The following is a 20,425-nucleotide window of genomic DNA, read 5'->3' as shown; positions in this document are numbered from 1 at the left end:
TTTTTTTTTTTTAATGTTTTATTTATTTCTGAGAGACAAAGAGAGAGACAGAGCAGAGCAGGGGAGGGACAAAGAATAGGGAGACACAGAATCTGAAGCAGGCTCCAGGCTCCTAGCTGTCAGCACAGAGCCCGACGCAGGGCTCAAACCCACAAACCATGAGATCATGACCTGAGCCAAAGTCAGATACTCAACTGACTGAGCCACCCAGGCACTGCTCCTCTTTCTTTCTTTTTTTAAAAAAAAATTTTAATGTTTTAGAGGAGCTATTGTTTCATAAATAAAAAGGAATCATACAGTTTTTCCCCTCACAAAATGCTCTTCCTTTACTTTCAAACAAAACAAACCCCAACTATCTCCTAGGCTCAGCTCCAGACCCTTCTCTACAATTCTTCCAAACACACAGCCCACTGTTCTTTCTCCAACTCATGACATCTGTGAGACAGCACTTCTCATGTACTGCCGCGTGAAAATTCTATTTGAGATTCTTATAGCTGAGCATCTACACTGAGTTCCAAGTTTCTATCTGTTGTTTATTGCCAGCTTGTTTATAAGAGCAAAATAAACCTGGGAGCATCTTAAACTCCTATCATGTAGCATTTGGTACATAAATTATAATTAGCACTAAAGAATGATAATATAGGCATGTAATTAATGTTGTAGAAAGATGTTCACAGAACATACTAATGTCTATTATTGTATTTCACTGTCAAGCACAAAAAACTAGCATTTTCTGTATATGAAATTATGACAATAACAACAAAATATACATAAAGGAGAGAAATTAAAAAGTTAGCAATCCAGGGTTATGTATTTTCCCTTTCTTTTTATTTTCTATTTATTTGGGGTTTTTTCCCCAAAAGTTTAGTGATAAACATGAGCAATAAAAACAACAGCCAAAAAAAATAATGCTTGTTTGTTTTTAATTTTTGTTTATTTTTGAAGGAGAGAGAGAGAGAGAGAACATGAGTGGGGGAGGGACAGAGAGAGAGGGAGACAGAATCCAAAGCAGGGTCCAGGATCTGAGCTGTCAGTACAGAGCCCGATGTGGGGTTTGACGAGCTGTGAGATCATGACCTGAGCTGAAATCGGATGCTTAACCAACTGAGCCACCTAGGTGCCCCTCACCCCAATGCTACTTTGAATATTTGTGTGGAAGTTTTTGTATGGACATATGCTTTACTTTTTCTTTTCTTTTAATTTTTTAAAAGTTTATTTCCTTTGAGAGAGACAGAGACGGCATGAGGGAGGGAGGAGCAGAAGGAGAGGGAGAGAGAGAATCCTAAGCAGGCTCCTCATGCTGTCAGCACAGGGCCCAATGTGGGGCTCGATTTCACCACCGTGAGATCACGACCTGAGCCAAAATCAAGAGCCGAACACTTAACCAACTGAGCCACCCAGGTGCCCTGTTCATTTTTTTATTGAGTTGTTAGTTTTCTTATTAGGTTTTGAGAGTATATACATACATACATATATTTTTTTTAACTTTTTAATTAAAAATTAAATATGTGATTTGCAAATATTTCCCCCCAGTCTGTGGTTTGTCTTTTCATTCTCTTACTAGTGCAGAACTACTTGATTTTATGAAGTCCTATTTATCAATTTTTTAAATGGATCATGCTCTTTGCCTGATCTATGGTCACAAAGATTTTTCTTTTCTTTTTTTCTTCTAGAAGTGTTACAGTTTTAGGTGTTATATTTAGGTCCATAATCCATTTTGAGTAATTTTTTATGTGGTGTAAGGTATGGATCAAATGTAATGTTTTTTGCATATGGTTATTTAATCATTCCAGTATCATTTGTTGAAAAGACTACCCTTTCTCTCTTGGATTGCCTTTTTGCCTTTGTTGAAAATCAATTGTCTATCTATGTGTGGATCTATTTTTGGACTCTCTATGCTGTACTATTGATCTATTTTGTTCCATTGACGTATCTGTTTTGATGCCAATCCTTGTAATTATTTAATCCTGTCTTAATTATTGTGGTTTTATAATAAGCTGAAGTTGGGGGTGGTAAATCCACTCCATTTTACTCTATTTTGGACAGAAGCAGATGTCAGAGTGATGAGTTTTAGCCTCAGATCCACCATTTAATACTTGTGTGATTCCATATGAGTCAATTAACAATGTTGATTACTCATTTACATATTTTTTATTATGAGAATTAAATATTACAGTGTTTGGATTAAATGCTTATCAAGAGTTTGAACTAGATGATGGCTCTGGAAATAGGAAGTGCTGGAACTACAGGGTGGTGCTGTGGATAAATGAATGGTATTCATTCAGGGTATCTTTCTCTGCACAGGGACATCCTCCTGCCCTTCCATCTTTTTATTTATTTATTTATTTATTTATTTATTTATTTGGGGGAGAATACAATCAGGGGAGAGGCAGAGAGAGGGGCTAGAGAGGATCCTAAGCTGGTTTTGCGCCGACAGGAGTGGGCCTGATGTGGGGCTTGAACTCACGAACCGCGAGGTTGTGACCTGTGCTGAAGTCAGGTGTTCAACTAACTGAGCCACCCAGGTACCCCCCTCCACTTTTTTAAAGATATGATTTACATATAACATTGTGTAAATTTGAGGTGTATGATGTGTTGGTTTGGTACATTAATATATGGCAATGTGATTACTGTAATAGCATTAGTTAACACCTCTATCACATCATATACTCATCATTGTTGTATGCATTATGAACAATTAGGATTTAGTCTTTTAGCAACTTCGAAGTTCTTTAATACAATATTATTGACTATAATCACTATGTTGTCCATTATATTTCCAACACTATTAAGTTTATATCCTTTTTTATGTTTATTTATTTATTTTGAGAGAGAGAGAGAGAGAGAGAGAAAGCAGAGGAGGGACAGAGAGAGAGAGAGAGAGAGAGAGAGAGAGACAGAATTCCAAGCAGGTAATGCATTGTCAGCACGGAGCCCCACGTGGGGCTCGAACCTAAGTTGAGATCATGACCTGAGCCGAAACCAAGAATTGGACACTTAACTGACTGAGACACCCAGGCGCCCTGTAAGTTTATACCCTTAAACAACATCTCCCCAATTCTTCTGCCCCTCAGGCCCCTGACCTTTCATCCTAGATATTGAAGCTTTGCAGCAAATTGCTCCTGACAGCAGAACTGATCACTTTGTATTGCAACAACCACAATAAGAACAACAAATAAAGATGAAAAAGAATGAATAAAACCGGTCAGGATCCCCCAGTTTAAGATGATCATTCCCTTATATCAATAGTTTTCTATACAGCTTTGTAAAATTTTATTTAGAAAAAAAATTTTTAGGGGCACCTGGCTGGCTCAGTCGGAAGGGCATGCGACTCTTGATCTTGGGTTTGTGAGTTCGAGACCCAAGTTGGGTGTAGCAATTACTTTAAAAAAAGCTTAAAAAAAAAAGTCTTTTAAAGAAAAAGAGAACATTCTACATATACCTCGGAACACAGATTACAGTAGTTTTTTGGCCAGTTTGGTGTGGTTTTTCAACTCTTCTTTTTTTCACTCTTTGAAACACCTGTCCCTGCCAGCCTCCAGGTGCCCCCAGTTACGGGTCTGCTCGCACTAAAGGGGAGGAGCTACTTCCCAGAATCTGCTCCTAACGTTGCTGCCCAACAGCCCAGCCACCGGCAGCGCTGCCCTCCTGGGGACCAAAGAGGACCCTGATCACTCTGCTGTGTGCCATGTGAGTCTTATATTCACCAGGATGGCTGGCGGACCCAAGAAATGTTTGTCTTTCATTGGATTCAGCCTTATCTGTCTTAAAATGGTGAGTTCACCATTCCAACCCACCTGCAACTATTTAGCGGGGAACAAAGACATTTATTATCTCTCTCTCTCTCTGTCTCTGTCTCTCTCTTTTTGAGAGATTAGTGGGTGGGGAGATAGAAAACAAAATAGTTTTGGACCATACCAAGATTGTATATGCTTGCATGTTTGAAATTTAATGCAATTTACTAGAGAAAGAAAACAAGATTATCATTATATTTTAAGAACAAAGATTTCTGAAAAATCTGTCAACAGCTACTGACTTAGTTCAATAGGCAGATTCAGGGAGAAAAATGAAATAGTAATGTGATCTGTTTCCAGCCTCTAAATTCTATTTAGGATTCCTTTGGGGTAGATTTGAGTTTGGGAAATAATTTGTGCAAATAAATGCTCTGTATGGATTCAGATATTGCTCGCATTACGAATGAAAATGTTGTGATACACTTACTACTGCTCCGATTTATGTTTTACATTTCCCCAAATGGCATTTTTCTTCATGGTTCTAATTTTTGTAAACTTTCCTTTTCAGGTTGCTTCAGCAAATACAGGTAAAAGTTTTTAAAACGCAAGTTTTCCCTCCCCATGTTTGATTTTAATTTCCACTGTTAATTCTTGGGCTACCCTGAAATAGAAAAGCTATCTCGGAAAAATATTCAACATCTCCTGAGTGTTCACACTGTGAGTGTAACTGGTAAGACAAATACATGGACCAAACTTACAAGTCCTCATAAGACCTTCCTATTGAGTACTGAGATGTATAAAAAGTAATGTAGTGATGGATTTCTCAAACTCAGTTTTCATTAGTAAAATATTATGGTGATTATCATTCTAGCCAAAGAAATAAAGTTTTAGCCACAAATAGTGAAAAGTCTAATTTATATAATTTTTCTTATTTGTATTCTGAAGAACTAGAGAAGAAAACTAGACATGTTTTTGAGTAAAAGCTTAGGATTCTCTACTTTTATAAGAAAGGATTTTACACTTGTAATAGTGCATCCTTAAAATACAGAAAATGAAAACTTAAGACTAGAAAAATTCTTTCTTTTAAAAAAATTTTACCATCATTTTTGCTGAATAAATGACTAAAGCCAAGGATAATTTCTTTAGAGGAAATTTATAGTCAATGAGATTTCGATTATTTAGAGGACCCATGTAATATTGATCATATCACCAATAAGGTCTCATAGTAATTCAACGTAAATGAGAACAACTTTTATTTATTATTTTGTCTGCCACAGAAAAGGAAGTGCAATTAAGGCCATTTAAAAATTGGGTGGATTTTTAAAAAGATTTTTAAAAATTTTATTTTAGAAAGCGGGAGAGAGAGAGTGAGCATGAGCAGGAGAGAGAGGGGGAGAGAGGGGGGAAGGGAGGACAGAGTGAGGGAGAGAGGTGGGAAGAGAGAGGGAGAGGGAGAGAGAATCTCAAGCAGGCTCAGGGTGGAGCCCCACACAGGGCTCAATTCCATGAACCTTAAGATCATGACCTGAGCCGAAATCAAGAGTTGGACGTGTAAAAGACTGAGCCATTCAGGTGCCCCAAAGATTTTTATTTTAAAGTAATCTCTACACCCAGTGTGGGGCTTGAACTCACAACCGTGAGATCAAGAGTCACATGCTCTATCAATTGAGCCAGACAGGTGCCTCAATTTTTAAAATAAAATAGGGGCACCTGGGTGGCTCAGTCAGTTAAGCATCTGGCTCTTGGTTTCTGCTCAGATCACGATTCCCATGGTTCACTAGTTTGAGCCCTGCCTCAGCTCTGTGCTGACAGTGCAGAGCCTGCTTAGGGGTCTCTCTGCAGAGAGAGAGAACCCTCTCCCTCCCTCTCTCTCTGCCCCTCCCACTCTCTCTCAAAATAAATAAATAAACTTAAACAAAATAATAAGAATTTGACAGTGTTACAGATGGCTGACCCATCAAATCCGTGCATGTGCAATAAGTTTCCAAAAATTATCTCATGTTTTACTTGTATCCTTTACCTTATTCTTGAGAAACCTTCACGATCACCAGGAAGCAATGAAAAGGACTGGTTGGCCATATACAAAGTGACTTTTTTTTTTTTTTAATTTTTTTTCAACGTTTTTTTTTTATTTATTTTTTTTGGGACAGAGAGAGACAGAGCATGAACGGGGGAGGGGCAGAGAGAGAGGGAGACACAGAATCGGAAACAGGCTCCAGGCTCTGAGCCATCAGCCCAGAGCCTGACGTGGGGCTCGAACTCACGGACCGCGAGATCGTGACCTGGCTGAAGTCGGCCGCTTAACCGACTGTGCCACCCAGGCGCCCCCAAAGTGACTTTTTTTTAGAAGTGGCCTTTGGGTGAACAAAGAACTAGAACAAAATCTACTTCTGTGTCCTTAGAAGGTCGCAGGAGACACTGAGCCCTCAGGGCGGGGCCCTTTTTAGTCCCACACTATCCACAGTATTTGAGAGAAAGAATGGGGCAGGCTGAGATACCAATGATGCTATTAATTGATTCATCTTGGTTTTTCAATAAATGGCATGTGCTTTATTGATACTATGTAGGAGGTTCCATTTTGGGTCTGTGTATTATGATTCTCTTTGGGTTCTGGAATAGGCTTTTTATCTGTGTCTGGCCACTGGGGCTGCCTGAGCTAATTTAGATCTCTATGAGTTGGTGGAATGCACAGATACTGAGAAGCAAAGGGTCTCTTTCACTTTTGACTGATCAGAGTGGTTGATTGCAAATCTAGAGAATAGAGTTATCTCTTTTATCAGAGCAGTAAATGGGCCAAACACAGAACTGAGAAAGAGGGGAGAACTCCTGCTAATTTATGGAGCCTTACACATCCCAGTCAGGCTTCTCATTTCTTTAAGGGAAGCATAGTACAGAGGTGTTGATCTTTCACTGCTGTTACTGGTCAGATCCCACCCAGTGAAGCAGGCAATCTGTCTCTCCTGTGCTTACCCCAGACTCCCCAGGATTTCACCTTCTAGCACTTGTCCATGGCAGTGCCATGTGGTCTGGCTCTCCTAAGCCCAAAAATTGCTCATCCTAGTACACACACACACACACACACACACGCACCACTAGCCCTTTCCACCTATCAAAGCCCCCTCACATGCAATATTTAACTTAATCCTCACAACAATCCTGAGATGTAGATATTTTACATTTCAAAGTAAATCTTAAGATGTAGAAATTATTGGAAAAGGAGTTGAGAGACACAACCAAGTTAGTTAGAGGAAAGAAGACCTATAACACAGGACAAAGAGCTGATAGCAGAAAGGGGATGATTTGGGGTGGGGGAGGGGTGAAGAGGGGGGCCCTTGATGGGGCTGTCTATCCTGCCGTGGGGGAAAGGGGACATGGGTGCTTCCTGCAGTCACCTTCTGCTGGCCAATGGCTAAGATGAGCAGGTCTGCGACTTTTCCCCAGCATATGTAACTTTCAGAGTTTTCTTTCGGTGGCAAAAGAGACAGTCCTGGGTAACGTTCAAGGAATGTCTGGCCAGTGCACAGTGGAGACTTTGTTCAGTCTTGCAGATTGGCTATTTCTGAGTTGCTGCCAAAGCCAACCCTCTGGGCTATTGGTGCAGAAAGAGAAGTTGTCTATGCACATAGGGATTTGGCAGGTGGGGGTCTGCCGAGGGGAGGGAGTCGATACCAGTAAATCACACATTTGGTCTATAGTTACTCTTTCTCCTCTTTGCCCTATAGTTTCGTTTTGCCCTTTAGTTTTGAAGTTGGTCTATAGTGATTTTACCTGGCAAGTGAGGTACATTGAACATAAAAGGCTAAGTGCCAGTTCCAAACTTAAAACCGGCTATTTCTGTTTGACCTTTTCTTCCACTTGGACCTCCTGCACCCAGGGCATTTTTGTGCCTGTGGAGTTTTACAATGTTGTAAATCTTGTTACCATGCTGTATCTCTTACCCCTTACCCAAAGTGCAGGAATGCCTTATATAAACTCATGACATAAGCATTCATGTCCCACAGACAAACCATGGCCTGGCCCAGGTGAGGAGAGACCACGGCACCTCCTTCTTATGCTGGGGCAGATGTTTTGATGGAGAGTGGGACAATAATGTTTATTTTTGTTTTATATAGAAGAATCTAAAAATGGTTCCACTCTGATAATATGAAAGAAAGTACGATAGAGCAATCGTAAAACAAAGAACTCAATGTTCCCTCTTCCTCCATTAGATTAGATACCTTGTGGTAAATGTGCAAGTGCACGAGATGGAGACATAGCCACAGCAGAGGTGAGACCCTGGCCTTCAGGTGGAGGCAGTGGAACATAGGTGAGGGGCTGGGAGGGGAGATTGGTGGCATCAGAGAAGGCCTGGGAATTCACAGAGTGCCAAACCAGTGTGGAAGCCTCTGGAATGAAGCCCCTCAATGACTCTCTCCTTCCTCTCAGAGTTCTTTCCCACAATCATTCCCTGCTTTTTTTTTTTTTTTTTAAAGTAGGCTCTATCCCCAATGTGGGACTAGAGCTCACAACCCCAAGATCAAGGGTCGCATGCTCTACAGACTGAGCCAGGCAGGGGCCCCACTCCCCACTCTGATTTAACCCTTTGAAAAGTACAAAAAATACAAATTATCCCAGAGGCAACTGGGAAAAACCTCTTTGAAATCCCATTCTGAATGAGAAGTTTGAGCTTTCTGGCTCTCTTTTGGAGAGTAGCTTTGCATTTCTTTTTCTCTGTTTTGTCTTGATCTTGAAAATGAGGACAGGGGCGCCTGGCTGGCTCAGTCGGGAGAGCATGCGACTCTTGATCTCAGAGTTGTAAGTTCGAGCCCCACATTAGGTTCAGAGATTACTTAAAATAAAATCTCTTAAAAAAAAAAAAAAGAAGAAAAAGAAAACGGTGAAAGAAGTAATCTTCATAGATATCCTAGCTAATGTACAACTTCAAAATCTCTTCCAGCTCCTGAAATACCCACTATTGATCAGGCATATTCAAAAATCAGCACCAGCATCACTGTGGAATGGGCCACAGTGCCAGGGGCCACCAGTTATCTTCTCACGGCTGAAGATGGAGACACTGTCATTGAAACCATGGTGGCCAATTCCCCAGGCACTGTGACAGGCCTGAAGGCTGCAACCTTGTACCAAATCACTGTCAGATCCGTCAGTGCCACTGGGAGAAGCCCAGCATCGCTTCCAAAGCAGGCAAAGACAGGTAGCTGGATGCTTGTCCTCTGTCGGGTTGTTTGTGACCTGGATCCGTTATACTGAGGCTGCAAGTACATGATATAATTTTGTGTCATTTGAGTGCCTACGATTCAGCGCCCAGAGGTGAAAGCCACCAAATGTTTTAGGAATTCAGATATCTGTGGAGGTGGTGGTATTTAAATTCCAGATGCTTTGGAAAATAAAACCCATTTTGGGCGTCTTTACGAACATCCCTGCTTTTAAGGGCACCTGGGTGACTCGGTTAAGCATCAGACTTCGGCTCAGGTCATGATCTCAGTTAGTGAGTTCGAGTCCCACATTGGGTTCTTGGCTGACAGCACAAAGCCTGCTTCATATTCTCACTCCTCTCTCTCTGCTCCTCTGCCCCTTTTCAAAATAAGCAAATAAACATAAAAATGTTCTAAAAAAATATTATAAACCATCATTTCCCCATATTATAATTACAGAGATATTTTATATAATTTCTTACAAACCTCCAGTTGAAAGTCATGCCTAATATTAGAATTATTCTGTTCCCCATTCCTTTGCTGAGTCATTTATGATTAATACACATTTAGATAGTCACATTATTTATATATATATTATATATTTTATTATTTTATAATGTGTATTATAATACACATTATTTTTGTTTATTTATTTATTTATTTATTTATTTATTTATTTATTTTAATGTTTATTTATTTTTGAGACAGAGAGAGACAAAGCATGAACGGGGGTGGAGCAGAGAGAGAGAGGGAGACACAGAATCCGAAGTAGGCTCCAGGCTCTGAGCTGTCAGCACAGAGACCAACGCGGGGCTCGAACTCATGGACCATGAGATCGTGACCTGGGCCGAAGTCGGACGCTTAACCGACTGAGCCACCCAGGCGCCCCTATTTATTTATTTTTGAGAGAGAGAGCACAAGTGGGGGATGGTCAGAGAGAGAGGAGACAGACTCCCAAGCAGGCTCCATGCTGTCAGCTTGGAGCCCAGTGTGGGGCTCAAACTCACCAACTTCAAGGTCATGATCCAAGCCAAAAGCAAGAGTTGGACGCTTAACCGACTGAGCCACCCAGGTGCCCCTAGATAGCCATTATTTAATGGAACTCTACCTACCGTAAGTCCTTTTGCAAAGCAAATAATTATTTCATAATATGGATGATCAACCTCAAATTATTTATTTCTAAATCTGAATTATCCTCTGTTGGAGTTTCCTAACGCAAATGCATGTGTTTTTGTCTTCATAGTGTTGGCTGCACCAATTCTAGAAGTAAGCTCTCCAAGTCCAGACTCTATTCTTGTGCAGTGGGAAACTGTATATATGGCAATTGGATTCTCTGTGTCCATTATGCGAGCCAATGGTTTGGGTAGAATATGGAAAGAGAATACCACAAACACCTCCTTGACATTCACCAGGTTAGATGCTGGGACTCTCTACACCATAAAGGCCTATGCGTGGAATGCCAATGGAACCCCTGGGGACGACTCCACCTGCAATCAGAGAACAAGTAAGGACTTCCCAGCTCAGCCTCAAGCAGTCTCCCTTTTGATTAATGAGAGGCTATGCATCGTAGCCGTTGGAAGCGGGTGTTAACTGATAAGTACAGAGCAGCTGGCAGTAGATATTTAAATTTATTATGAGTTTATTTATAGTGCGGTAGTTTAAACGCTGACTGCCTGTATAAAGAAATGCTGCTCTGAAAACACAGAGCATGGCTTCTCCGTCTCTGATATCTAACTTATTTCAAGCATACACATGCTGTATCACACAACAGGAGATGATTTTTGCTAGGTTTATGAGTCTCCCTGACCCTTCCTAGCTTCAGACCAACAGCATAAACAGAAAGAACTGGGACAAACAGGAATTCATTTTATTCAGTAGCCATTTAGTGAGTGTGAGCCAACTTTGAGTGAGCATTGCTCTAGAGATCCAGCAGCAAACGAAACAAAGTTCCTGTTGTTAGGGTACTTTATGCTGTGCTGGGAATCAGAATTTCAGATATATTGTCCCAAACCTCAGCTTAGGTCTGCTCAGGGGATCCTACTGCATAATACGTGGAAACCCAAACCGATCTGCTGCAGTAAGCCAAAAAGAATGAGAGGGAGAGGGAGGGAAGGAGAGGGATTTTTTTTTTCTCTCGAGACAGAGTAAGCCACCCACTGACAATGTGGCCTAATGCCAGACTCTCACCAACCAGATAAGCTGTTTCATCCCTTGGAGAGGACCAAGGAAAGGGAGGAAAGAAACCAGAGCTGTTCTTTCCAACATACCCTAAGTTTGGAGGGTGGGATGGAAGCCCCATTATCTGTGAGTCAAGACAGAAATTCAGGGAGAAAGGGTATGCCTTTTGTAATACTTCTCTAGAGCAACATCATAGCAAGGTGGCCTTAAGGTGATTCTTGATGGGCCTGGTGAGTCAGGATGTCTGTGATAAACCAGTCTCCCCTGGCCTTTTTCTATGCATTCATTCATTCTTTCTGTCCACAAACGTTAACTGAGGGCCCACTATGTACTGGGCATCATTTAGCTGATGGGGACACAAAATCAATTAAAGTGTAATCCCTACACTTGGAGAACTGATTGTGTCTTAGGGGAGACCAATGCATAAATCAGTGGTTACAGTTCAGTGTAACAAGTGCTTTGAGAGAAGGATTTGCAGGCACAGAGTGGTATGAGAGGAAACCTCTCCATCAGGCTGGGGTCAGGGACAGCCACCTCCAAAGGTGACTGTTTTCTTAAAGCTTTCCTTTTCATTTGTTTCCCATGTTTAAACATATTTTAGAGTATTGGGGCACCTGAGAGGCTCAGTCGGTTGAGCATCCAACTTCGGCTCAGGTCATGATCTCCCAGTTCACGGGTTCGAGGCCCGCATCTGGCTCTGTGCTAACAGCTAGCTCAGAGTCTGGACTGAGACAGAGTCAGTCTCGGATTCTGTATCTCCCTCTCTCTCTCTGTCCCTCATGTGCTTGCTCTCTCTCTCTCTCAAAAATAAATAAAACATAAAAAAAATTTTTTTTTTAAATTTTTTAGAGTATAGATTTAGCCTCTCTATTAGTTTGCTAGGGCTGTCTTAACGAAGTGCCACAAACCTACTTAAACAACACAAATTTGTTGTCTCCCCATTTTGGAGGCCAGAAGTCTGAAATCAAGATGTCAGCACAATTGGTTCCTTCTCAGGACTATGAGGGAAGGATTTGTTCCAGGCCTTTCTCCTTGGCTTATAGATGGTGCCCTTCATAATCACATGGCATTCTTCCTGGAAGTGTATGCCTATGTCCAGATTTCCTCTTTTTATTTTTTAATTAGTTAATTAATGCTTCATGAATTTGCATGTCATTCCTTATGCAGGGGCCATGCTAATCCATATCATTCCAATTTTATTATTAAAAAAAAATTTTTTTTTGATGTTTATTCATTTTTGAGAGAGACAGAGACAGAGCATGAGCAGGGGAGGGGCAGAGAGAGAGAAGGAGACACAGAATCCGAAGCAGGCTCCAGGCTCTGAGCTCAGCACAGAGCCTAACGTGGGGCTCCAACCCACCTACTGTGAGATCATGACCTGAGCTGAAGTTGGGTGCTTAACCAACTAAGCCACTCAAGCGCCCCATGTATCATTCCAATTTTAGTATATGTGTTGCCAAAGCAAGCACAAAATTTTCTCTCTTTCTAAGGACACCAGTCATATTGGATTAGGGCCCACCCTAATGATCTCATCTGCACTAATTGCATCTACTATGACCCTGTTTTCAAATAAGATGATATTTTGAGGTACTAGGGGTTAGGGCTTCAACATATGAATTTTGAGGGGACTCAATTCAACCCCCCAACAACCCCCAATACTGTACTCATTTTTCCTGGTTCTCCCATCCCCCATGTGGAAAGAGCTGGTTGTCCTAAAATACTGCAGGCTACTTTTACTAGCCTTGAACCCAGAATTACTTCAGAGCAGAACTGCCTCTGCAGGTAAGCTAACCAGGAAGCAGGGGAAGGGTCCTGTAGGACCTCGAAGGCCTATAGGAGAAACATGGCAGGGATGTGCCCTGTAGAGGATGAGTTGAGTCCCTGTTTCTTCAAACAGGGCCTTGCCTGTATAACCCACGTGTGTCTAGAAGTTGCTGGTTTCTGCTCATATGCTATGCAAGCAGGTCGCTAATGCCTTCCAGGTGGGCCTCATTACAGCACAGATCCCCAACACAAAAGGATACTTCTCAAGCTTTCTCAAAAGGATAACCCTGAAAAGAGGAAGGCATATTTCTAAGAATGTAGAGGGAAGTTTTTGGAGACACTAAAATGACTGTTCTAATATATGACCATCACACTTGATACTTTCCTTTCTTCCCTTTGATTTCGAATGGAATGAAATTCTGCTCTTCTAGAATCAGTTATGACCTAAAAACACTTACAGAAAAAGTCTTAGCAGGTGTCAGAAGTAAAGAAGGGAACGTTGTCTGGCTGTCTCAACTAGTAGAGCATATGAGTCTTGATTTCAGAGTTGTAAGTTCAAGCCCCATGTTGGTGTAGAGATTACTTAAAAATAAAATCTTTAAAAAAAAAGTAGGGGTGCCTGCCTAGCTCAGTTGGTTAAGCATCCAACTCTTGATCTCAGCTCAGGTCTCGATCTCAGGGTTGTGAGTTTAAGCCCTACATTGGGCTCTGTGCTGGGCATAGAGCCTATTTAAAAAAAAAAAAAAAGTAAAGGAAGGATATTGTTGAAGCTACTCCGTTCAGCTTCATCTTTCGATAATAGAATATTTGACCTACCACTTAATAATAACATATCCGTAGGGCCCTTTTAGCCCTTCACATTTATAATCTCATTTAATTATTCAATTACTTGTTGAGTTGTGTGTTCACTGATTCATTCAGTGAATGAATGAATGCTTATTTAGCACCTAATATGTGTTAGGGACTGATCTTATTAGATCCATTTTACAGACGTTAAAAAAAAAAAGTAAATAACATATTAAATAACATGGATAAGGTTGCATAGCTAGTTATGAGTTTGCATAGTCAATGGCAGATGTGTTACCCTAAGTCCCGATTTTATGCTCTAAACGCTTGCAATTATCCTACTATCGTGGTACGTCATCCTCCAAGCTCTGCAATGTTGTTAGGCCAGATCTTACTTGGATTTTCGAGGCTACTGCAAAATCTTAATTGTTTCTCAAATATCTAGGTCCTCGTGCCCCTGCCAGCATTCAAGTCTCTCTTGACGGTGGGGCTCTGAAGGCTTCTGTTTCATGGGCCCCAACGGAAGGAGCTTTCAACTATACTGTGATGGCTTTGAGTGACTCTTCGGAGCTGAGCTGTAGTACGACTCGCAGTGCCTGTACTATCTCCTCCCTACAGTGTGGGACTGAGTACCTAATTTCAGTTTTAGCAAGTAATGATGCTGGGTCTAGCAAGTCAACTTCATCAGAGGCCCTAAAAACTGGTATGTAAGCAAGAGTGACTGTGGGGCTGGCAAGCCAGTGTGACTGCCATAAGGGAAACAAATAACCACCTGATAATGTTGATAATGTTCCAGAACATTCTAGAAGCCTGGTCTAAGTGAAAGCATTGAATGGGACATTCTAAGGAGTTTTAATGTGATAGTAAAACTGGATATCACGCATTGGAAAAAGCACATCTTTGAAAATTAGGAGTCCTGGCTCCTATTCTATTCTTTCATTAATTGATTTTCTTTATACTTTGTAAAGCTGTAAAAATTCTAGGATCCAGTTGGAGTTATACATAGGTTTAACTGTGCAGTACACACAATGGCCTCTTCCTTACATCATGTTTTGCAGACCTATGCTGGGAGGGAGCTATTTGTTAAATAAAGGTGGGCAGTCTATAATTCTGAGTATGTGTTTAAATATCTTCCTATTTTCATCTTATCAGAAAAATGAAGGCTTACATATGTGGAGGTTTACTCCTCTATTTAGAAACATTTCTGTGTTTTGGTGATTGGAACTAACATTTAGTGAAGACCTACTATGTACCAGGCACTATAAATACATCATTTTATTTATCTTTCATGACAACTCAATGATGTAGGCTCTATTATTTCCTTTTTAGATAAAAAAAAATTTAGGTCTGAGAGTGATGTAATTTTTCCAAAGTCACACTAATAATAAGCGTTAGAGCTAGGATTCAAGCCCAGGTTTGCCTGATTTTAGTCCTCTAAGCCAAAGAAAATGTAGATAATCACAATAATGTCCACTTTACCCAACAGAGAGAACTATGTCATCCTGAGTTTAAAAGGCTTCTGAACAGAGAGGAAAAGAGCCATCACCAAGCTGATGCAGTGTATTTTACAGGGAAAAAATAAGCCAAGCCCTCAGATACACAGTTTCTTTTTTTTTTTTTACTTTTTTAAAAGTTTATTTATTTATTGAGAGAGGAGAGAGGAGAGAGGAGACAGAGAGAGAATCCCAAGCAGGTCCTGTGTTGCCGGCATAGAGCTCAACATGGGGCTGGGTCTCACGAACTGTGAGATCATGACCTGAGCTGAAATCAAGAGTGGGACACTTAACCAACTGAGCCACCCAGGAGCCCAGATGCACAATTTCTTATAGTTATGTTAAATTAAGGTCACTGATAGCAAACCTGGTGATTTGGCTTCTCTTTTGACAGTTATAATTTGCTGCAGACAGCCTATTAGAAATGGTTATGAGGTTGGAATAGCTGAGAGTGAAGGAAAAGATCAGAATACACTTTCAAAAGCATAGCAGATCCAAGTTAATCATTTAATGCAGGAGAGAACCCTCCAGTGTTTCCCAATCTTGGAGGCACATTAAGAGCATCTGGGGAGCTTTTTAAAAATCCACCTAAGATCAACTAAATCAGAGCTTCTGGGAGTGGAGTCTGGTATGACTAGTTTGTAAAAGCTCCTCACTTAATTCTAATGTGCAGCCAGGGTAAAGTGCCACTGAAATAATCCTGCATGTTTACAGTTGGGTGGCATCAGTTTGCATATAAAACAATCAGTCATGGGACGCCTGGGTGGCTCAGTTGGTTAAGCGTCCAAATTATGGCTCAGGTTATGATCTCACGGTTTGTGAGTTTGAGCCCCACATCAAGTTCTGTGCTGACCGCTCAGAGTCTGGAGCCTGCTTTGGATTCTGTGTCTTCCTCTCTCTCTGCCCCTCCCTCGCTTGTTTGTTCTCTGTCTCTCAAAAATAAATAGACATTAAAAAAAATTGTAAAACAATCAGTCATGATCATGGGAACAGCCCAACTTACCAATAAAAGAACTATGTTTCGAAAGTGCTATGTGTTTCCTGGGTCCCAGAATTGTGAAATATATTTTAGGAAGATTCCACTAAAGATGGCTAAAATTTTAAAAGCTTAGGGCTTGAAAGAATAAACTTCATTTGAAGTCATCCCTTCATTCTATGCTGATCCTGGCATTGCCTTAACACAGAAACGAATGCAATGTTAACCAAGGTGATCCATGCCTATTTCTTTTATTTTTTTAATTAAAAAAAATTTTTTTAATGTTTATTTATTTATTTTTTTTTCAACGTTTATTTATTTTTGGGACAGAGAGAGACAGAGCATGAACGGGGGAGGGGCAGAGAGAGAGGGAGACACAGAATCAGAAACAGTCTCCAGGCTCTGAGCCATCAGCCCAGAGCCTGACGCGGGGCTCGAACTCACGGACCGCAAGATCGTGACCTGGCTGAAGTCGGACGTTTAACCGACTGCGCCACCCAGGCGCCCCAATGTTTATTTATTTTTGAGAAAGACAGAGTGTGAGCGGGGGAGGGACAGAGTGAGGAGGAGACACAGAATCCAAAGCAGGCTCCAGGCTCTGCGCTGTCAGCACAAACTGTGAGATCATGACCTGAGCCGATGTCAGACACTTAACCAACTGAGCCACTCGGGCGCCCCATCCATGCCTGTTTCTGACATTGTCTAGCATGTATTGTGTGAGATAAGTTTTACAACATGTGAGAATGCCTTGTTGGTTTGCACATACTGTTTGATTTATTCCTTGTCCATGGCATGTGATATTCTGGACAATTGCAAAAGTATAAAGAAACTCTCTTGCAGGACTCTCATAGCTGTTCATTATTTACTGTTTCCTAGTTGCTTGTGCACCTGGACGAGTGACCGTCCAAGAAGATCCTCCGGGCCACCTGTCTGTGGCTTGGTCCAATGTAGATCTGGGTGATTACTATGTGGCCTTTGTGAAGAGTGATGATGGCTTGGAAGTCCACTGCAACACATCCCTCACCCAGTGCAATTTCTTATCTGAATGTGGCTTCACTTACTTTATTAGTGTTTTTGCCTATAACAAGGCAGGGCAGAGTCCTCTGGGCGATGTGTTCAATTATACCACAGGTAAGTTGCACTTGATGCTTGTGAAGGGAGTTCTGAGTTCCCTGAACTCAGCAGCAGCATAAATCACCTTTGCGATAACTGACTGACATAGGTTACCTGGGAGTCATTCCAGGGTCAAGAACAGAAAGAGAATCTCTCCTCTCACATTCTTTCCAGAGCAGGAAATTTTGGGTTCATGGACCCAACCTTAACAAGAATGCAAGGCGTAGAAGTGAAAAGAGAGCAAAGAATATAGTCGTTCATACCTGCTCTGAAAAATTAAACCCTCCACCATGATCTTTCCAGACACTAACCAGATAAGACTGAGGGCTGCAGGAGGGGGAAGGATCATTGTATTAGTACATCTTAGAACAGACCCTATATTATGTCATGGACAAATTCTGACAAATGTCTAGCATGGCTTGGAGTTTTCTGGGATGTCCTTGCCCCACCTACATTCCACTCATCCTTAAATATCCAGTTCAAGTTCACTCCTTCTGCAAGGCCATCCTGTGCTCTTGAGACTTGATTGATAGCCTGGGCAAGGTGCTGAAGGGGACACAGTCCTCCTGTCTCAGGAGTTCACCCTTTCCCCGAGACCTGAAAACAGAGATGCCATGGCAAAGGCACTGCCTGGTGTGGAAGGCTCTGCAGCAGGACACCTGTCCTAACTTGTCCTAATTGTCCTAACTTAACCTCTAACTCATTTGAAAAATGGGGATAAAGACATTACCTTGCTAGTTCCTTAGTATCCTTAGTATGCAAAATGGGACAAATAATAATGAGAGCATGAATATGAAATAGGTCTTTGCATGTGGTAAAGCACAGTGCAAAGCATTTTTTATTAGCATCATTATTACTATTATTCTCTTCTACTAGGCTTGGATCTTTTAGGGAGCAGGGACTGTTTTATTTACCTCTTCATCCTCAATGTTTCTTATACTGTGATTGGCATATGGGAAACGCTTGATGTTTGAAGAATGAATGGAGTGAGTGATTTAAACTTAACCATATTTACAAATAAAAACATAATATCATTGTGTATACCTAGCTGGATTATAATAAATTTTACCAAGTTGAAGGAATCAAATAATTGATGCCTTTGGAAAATGGAATAAGAGGCTATCAATCAAGTCTCAAGAGCACAGGATGGCCTTGCAGAAGGAGTGAACTTGAACTGGATATTTAAGGATGAGTGGAATGTAGGTGGGGCAAGGGCATCCCAGAAAACTCCAAGCCATGCTAGACATTTGTCAGAATTTGTCCATGACATAATATAGGGTCTGTTCTAAGATGTACTAATACAATGATCCTTCCCCCTCCTGCAGGCCTCAGTCTTATCTGGTTAGTGTCTGGAAAGACTGATCGGATTGGGAACTTAGACTAGGTATAATTTTTATCAGGCAGAAGAGAGGAACAGCATTTCAGTAGAGGGTTAGCAGTCTTCAAGGCATAAGGAAATGAGAGCACATGTAGGGTGGGGAATTGAGGGAATTGGTGAGGGGAGGCACAGCTGAACATGTAGGTTGGATGCAGCTTGTGATGACCTTGGACATCATGCATAGAGGATTTATCCTTTATGTAGTGGGTGTTAGGCCAAGATCACAGCTGGAAAGACCTGTAGGAGGTTCTTGGAGCAACTTGGGAGGGCTGTGGCAGAAGCTCTGGGCCCTGGGAGATCAGGACTCAATGCCCTCCTCTGACATCCTTGTTCCTTTACTGACTTCCATTTTCTCTCTCTGCTCCTGCTTTCAGCCCCCTGTTGTCCTAGCGATATTAACCCTGTGTTGGTGTCCAGTGACAGAGTAGAGATTGTCTGGTCTCCTGTCCGTGGTGCCGAACTTTATGAAACCAAGGCTGTAGATGGGTTCAAAGTGGTTGAGTGCAATGACACTGCTCCTGCTTGCACCCTCTCCGCTCTAGAGTGTGACACCAAGTACAACGTCACAGTGTATTCCTTCAGTGAAGTCCGGGGCAGCAATATGTCATGTACTTCCCGATTTGTAACCACAGGTACGATACAGCTATGATTTCCTTCACTGCTGTCTGAACTATTCACCCTAGCTATGGGCATGCCCTTCGTGATGGGCATTCAGCAAGAACTGTAAAACCACTCTTTGTGGGGACCATCAGAGCCCCTCTTTTCCTACAGAAGGGCAGAAGAGTAGGTAGAACAAGGAAAGTGGGGGGGGAAAAACAAAAAAGGAGATCACAGGGAGAGTGGAAAGCTTCCTCAGTAATTACTTCAGCCATTCAGTTCCTCTGACTTTTGGGGGGCGGGGGGACAGGGAACTCTCCGTATTCACACCACGAGGGTTAAGACTGCAAATGTTCATCTTAATTACTTTTGCTTTTGGAGTTCAAAATGCCCCTTAATATTTTCCGGTGAGTCTGATGCTAAAAGAACCTAATACCATGTTTCCACACAAAGGCTCTGTGAATCTGGCCTACATGCTCATTATGTTTGAAAGCAGGGATGATCTCATGTTGGGGCGGTGAGGGAGGCGGGGGTGGGAATCACATTTAGACCAGATGGCACACCTGATATTTTTGACTCACACTGTTTCAATTAATAATCTAAAATCGCTTAGCTCCTTGCAGTCCCGAAATAAAAAACGTTTCAAAGGATGCATTCTCCATGATCCGTGTGCACTGGCGATCCACTAATGACGATGCCACTTACACGGTGACTGCCCAGGGGGAGAAAGGGCTGTATCGGTGCAGCAGCACGGGAGAGTCCTGCGTGATGGGGAGCTTGCCCTGCGGCTCCGTGTTCTCCGTCACTGCGGTGGCTGAAACACAGGCAGGGCGGAGCCTGCCCAGCTTCAGTGTGCCCCTGGAAACAGGTAGGTGGCAGCCTCCATCCTGAACGTTGACTTCAGTGTGGTCCTTAGAAATCGTTATGACATGAACTTTCTCATTTCATTGACCCTAACTGTGATAGAAATACATTATACTCTCTGGCCTTTCAAACAGCCCAGTCTTAGAAAATAAAACTTGCCGTGTTTGGACACAGTTTCTGTAAAAATAGCATCAAAAGACTCTAATATATTCCTATGCTGACATCAAAGGAGGAATACATTGACGCTGCAAAACATTGATTTGAATTCACATTCCTCCATGACATAATCTCCCGAAACAACGAACAAGTAACCAAATGAGCTGGCTTATGTTTTCTTTCTTTGGCTCAGC

The 20,425-nt window shown here is 41.8% G+C and overlaps 1 protein-coding gene and 1 pseudogene across 1 annotated transcript in view; one reads left to right on the top strand and one right to left on the bottom strand.

Moving 5' to 3' along the window:
* The first annotated feature begins 3,711 nt into the window (after positions 1-3,711).
* FNDC7 (fibronectin type III domain containing 7) overlaps positions 3,712-20,425 on the top strand; it is a 30,058-nt gene continuing 13,344 nt past the window's right edge. The window contains exons 1-8 of the mRNA XM_047082550.1: positions 3,712-3,774; positions 4,303-4,321; positions 8,671-8,925; positions 10,170-10,430; positions 14,100-14,357; positions 17,000-17,254; positions 18,989-19,246; positions 19,825-20,079. Coding sequence (XP_046938506.1) covers positions 3,712-3,774; positions 4,303-4,321; positions 8,671-8,925; positions 10,170-10,430; positions 14,100-14,357; positions 17,000-17,254; positions 18,989-19,246; positions 19,825-20,079 — 1,624 coding nt within the window. The remainder of the gene's footprint in view (positions 3,775-4,302; positions 4,322-8,670; positions 8,926-10,169; positions 10,431-14,099; positions 14,358-16,999; positions 17,255-18,988; positions 19,247-19,824; positions 20,080-20,425) is intronic.
* Positions 12,226-12,324, bottom strand: LOC124516782 (uncharacterized; annotated as a pseudogene).

The sequence above is a fragment of the Lynx rufus genome, unplaced genomic scaffold (assembly GCF_022079265.1).
Source record: "Lynx rufus isolate CCGP_SWC_20201006 ecotype Redwood Valley unplaced genomic scaffold, mLynRuf1.p SCAF_2, whole genome shotgun sequence".
Classification (NCBI taxonomy): domain Eukaryota; kingdom Metazoa; phylum Chordata; class Mammalia; order Carnivora; family Felidae; genus Lynx; species Lynx rufus.
Note: the sequence above shows the minus strand (reverse complement) of the source record. Positions and strands in the feature narration are given on the sequence as shown.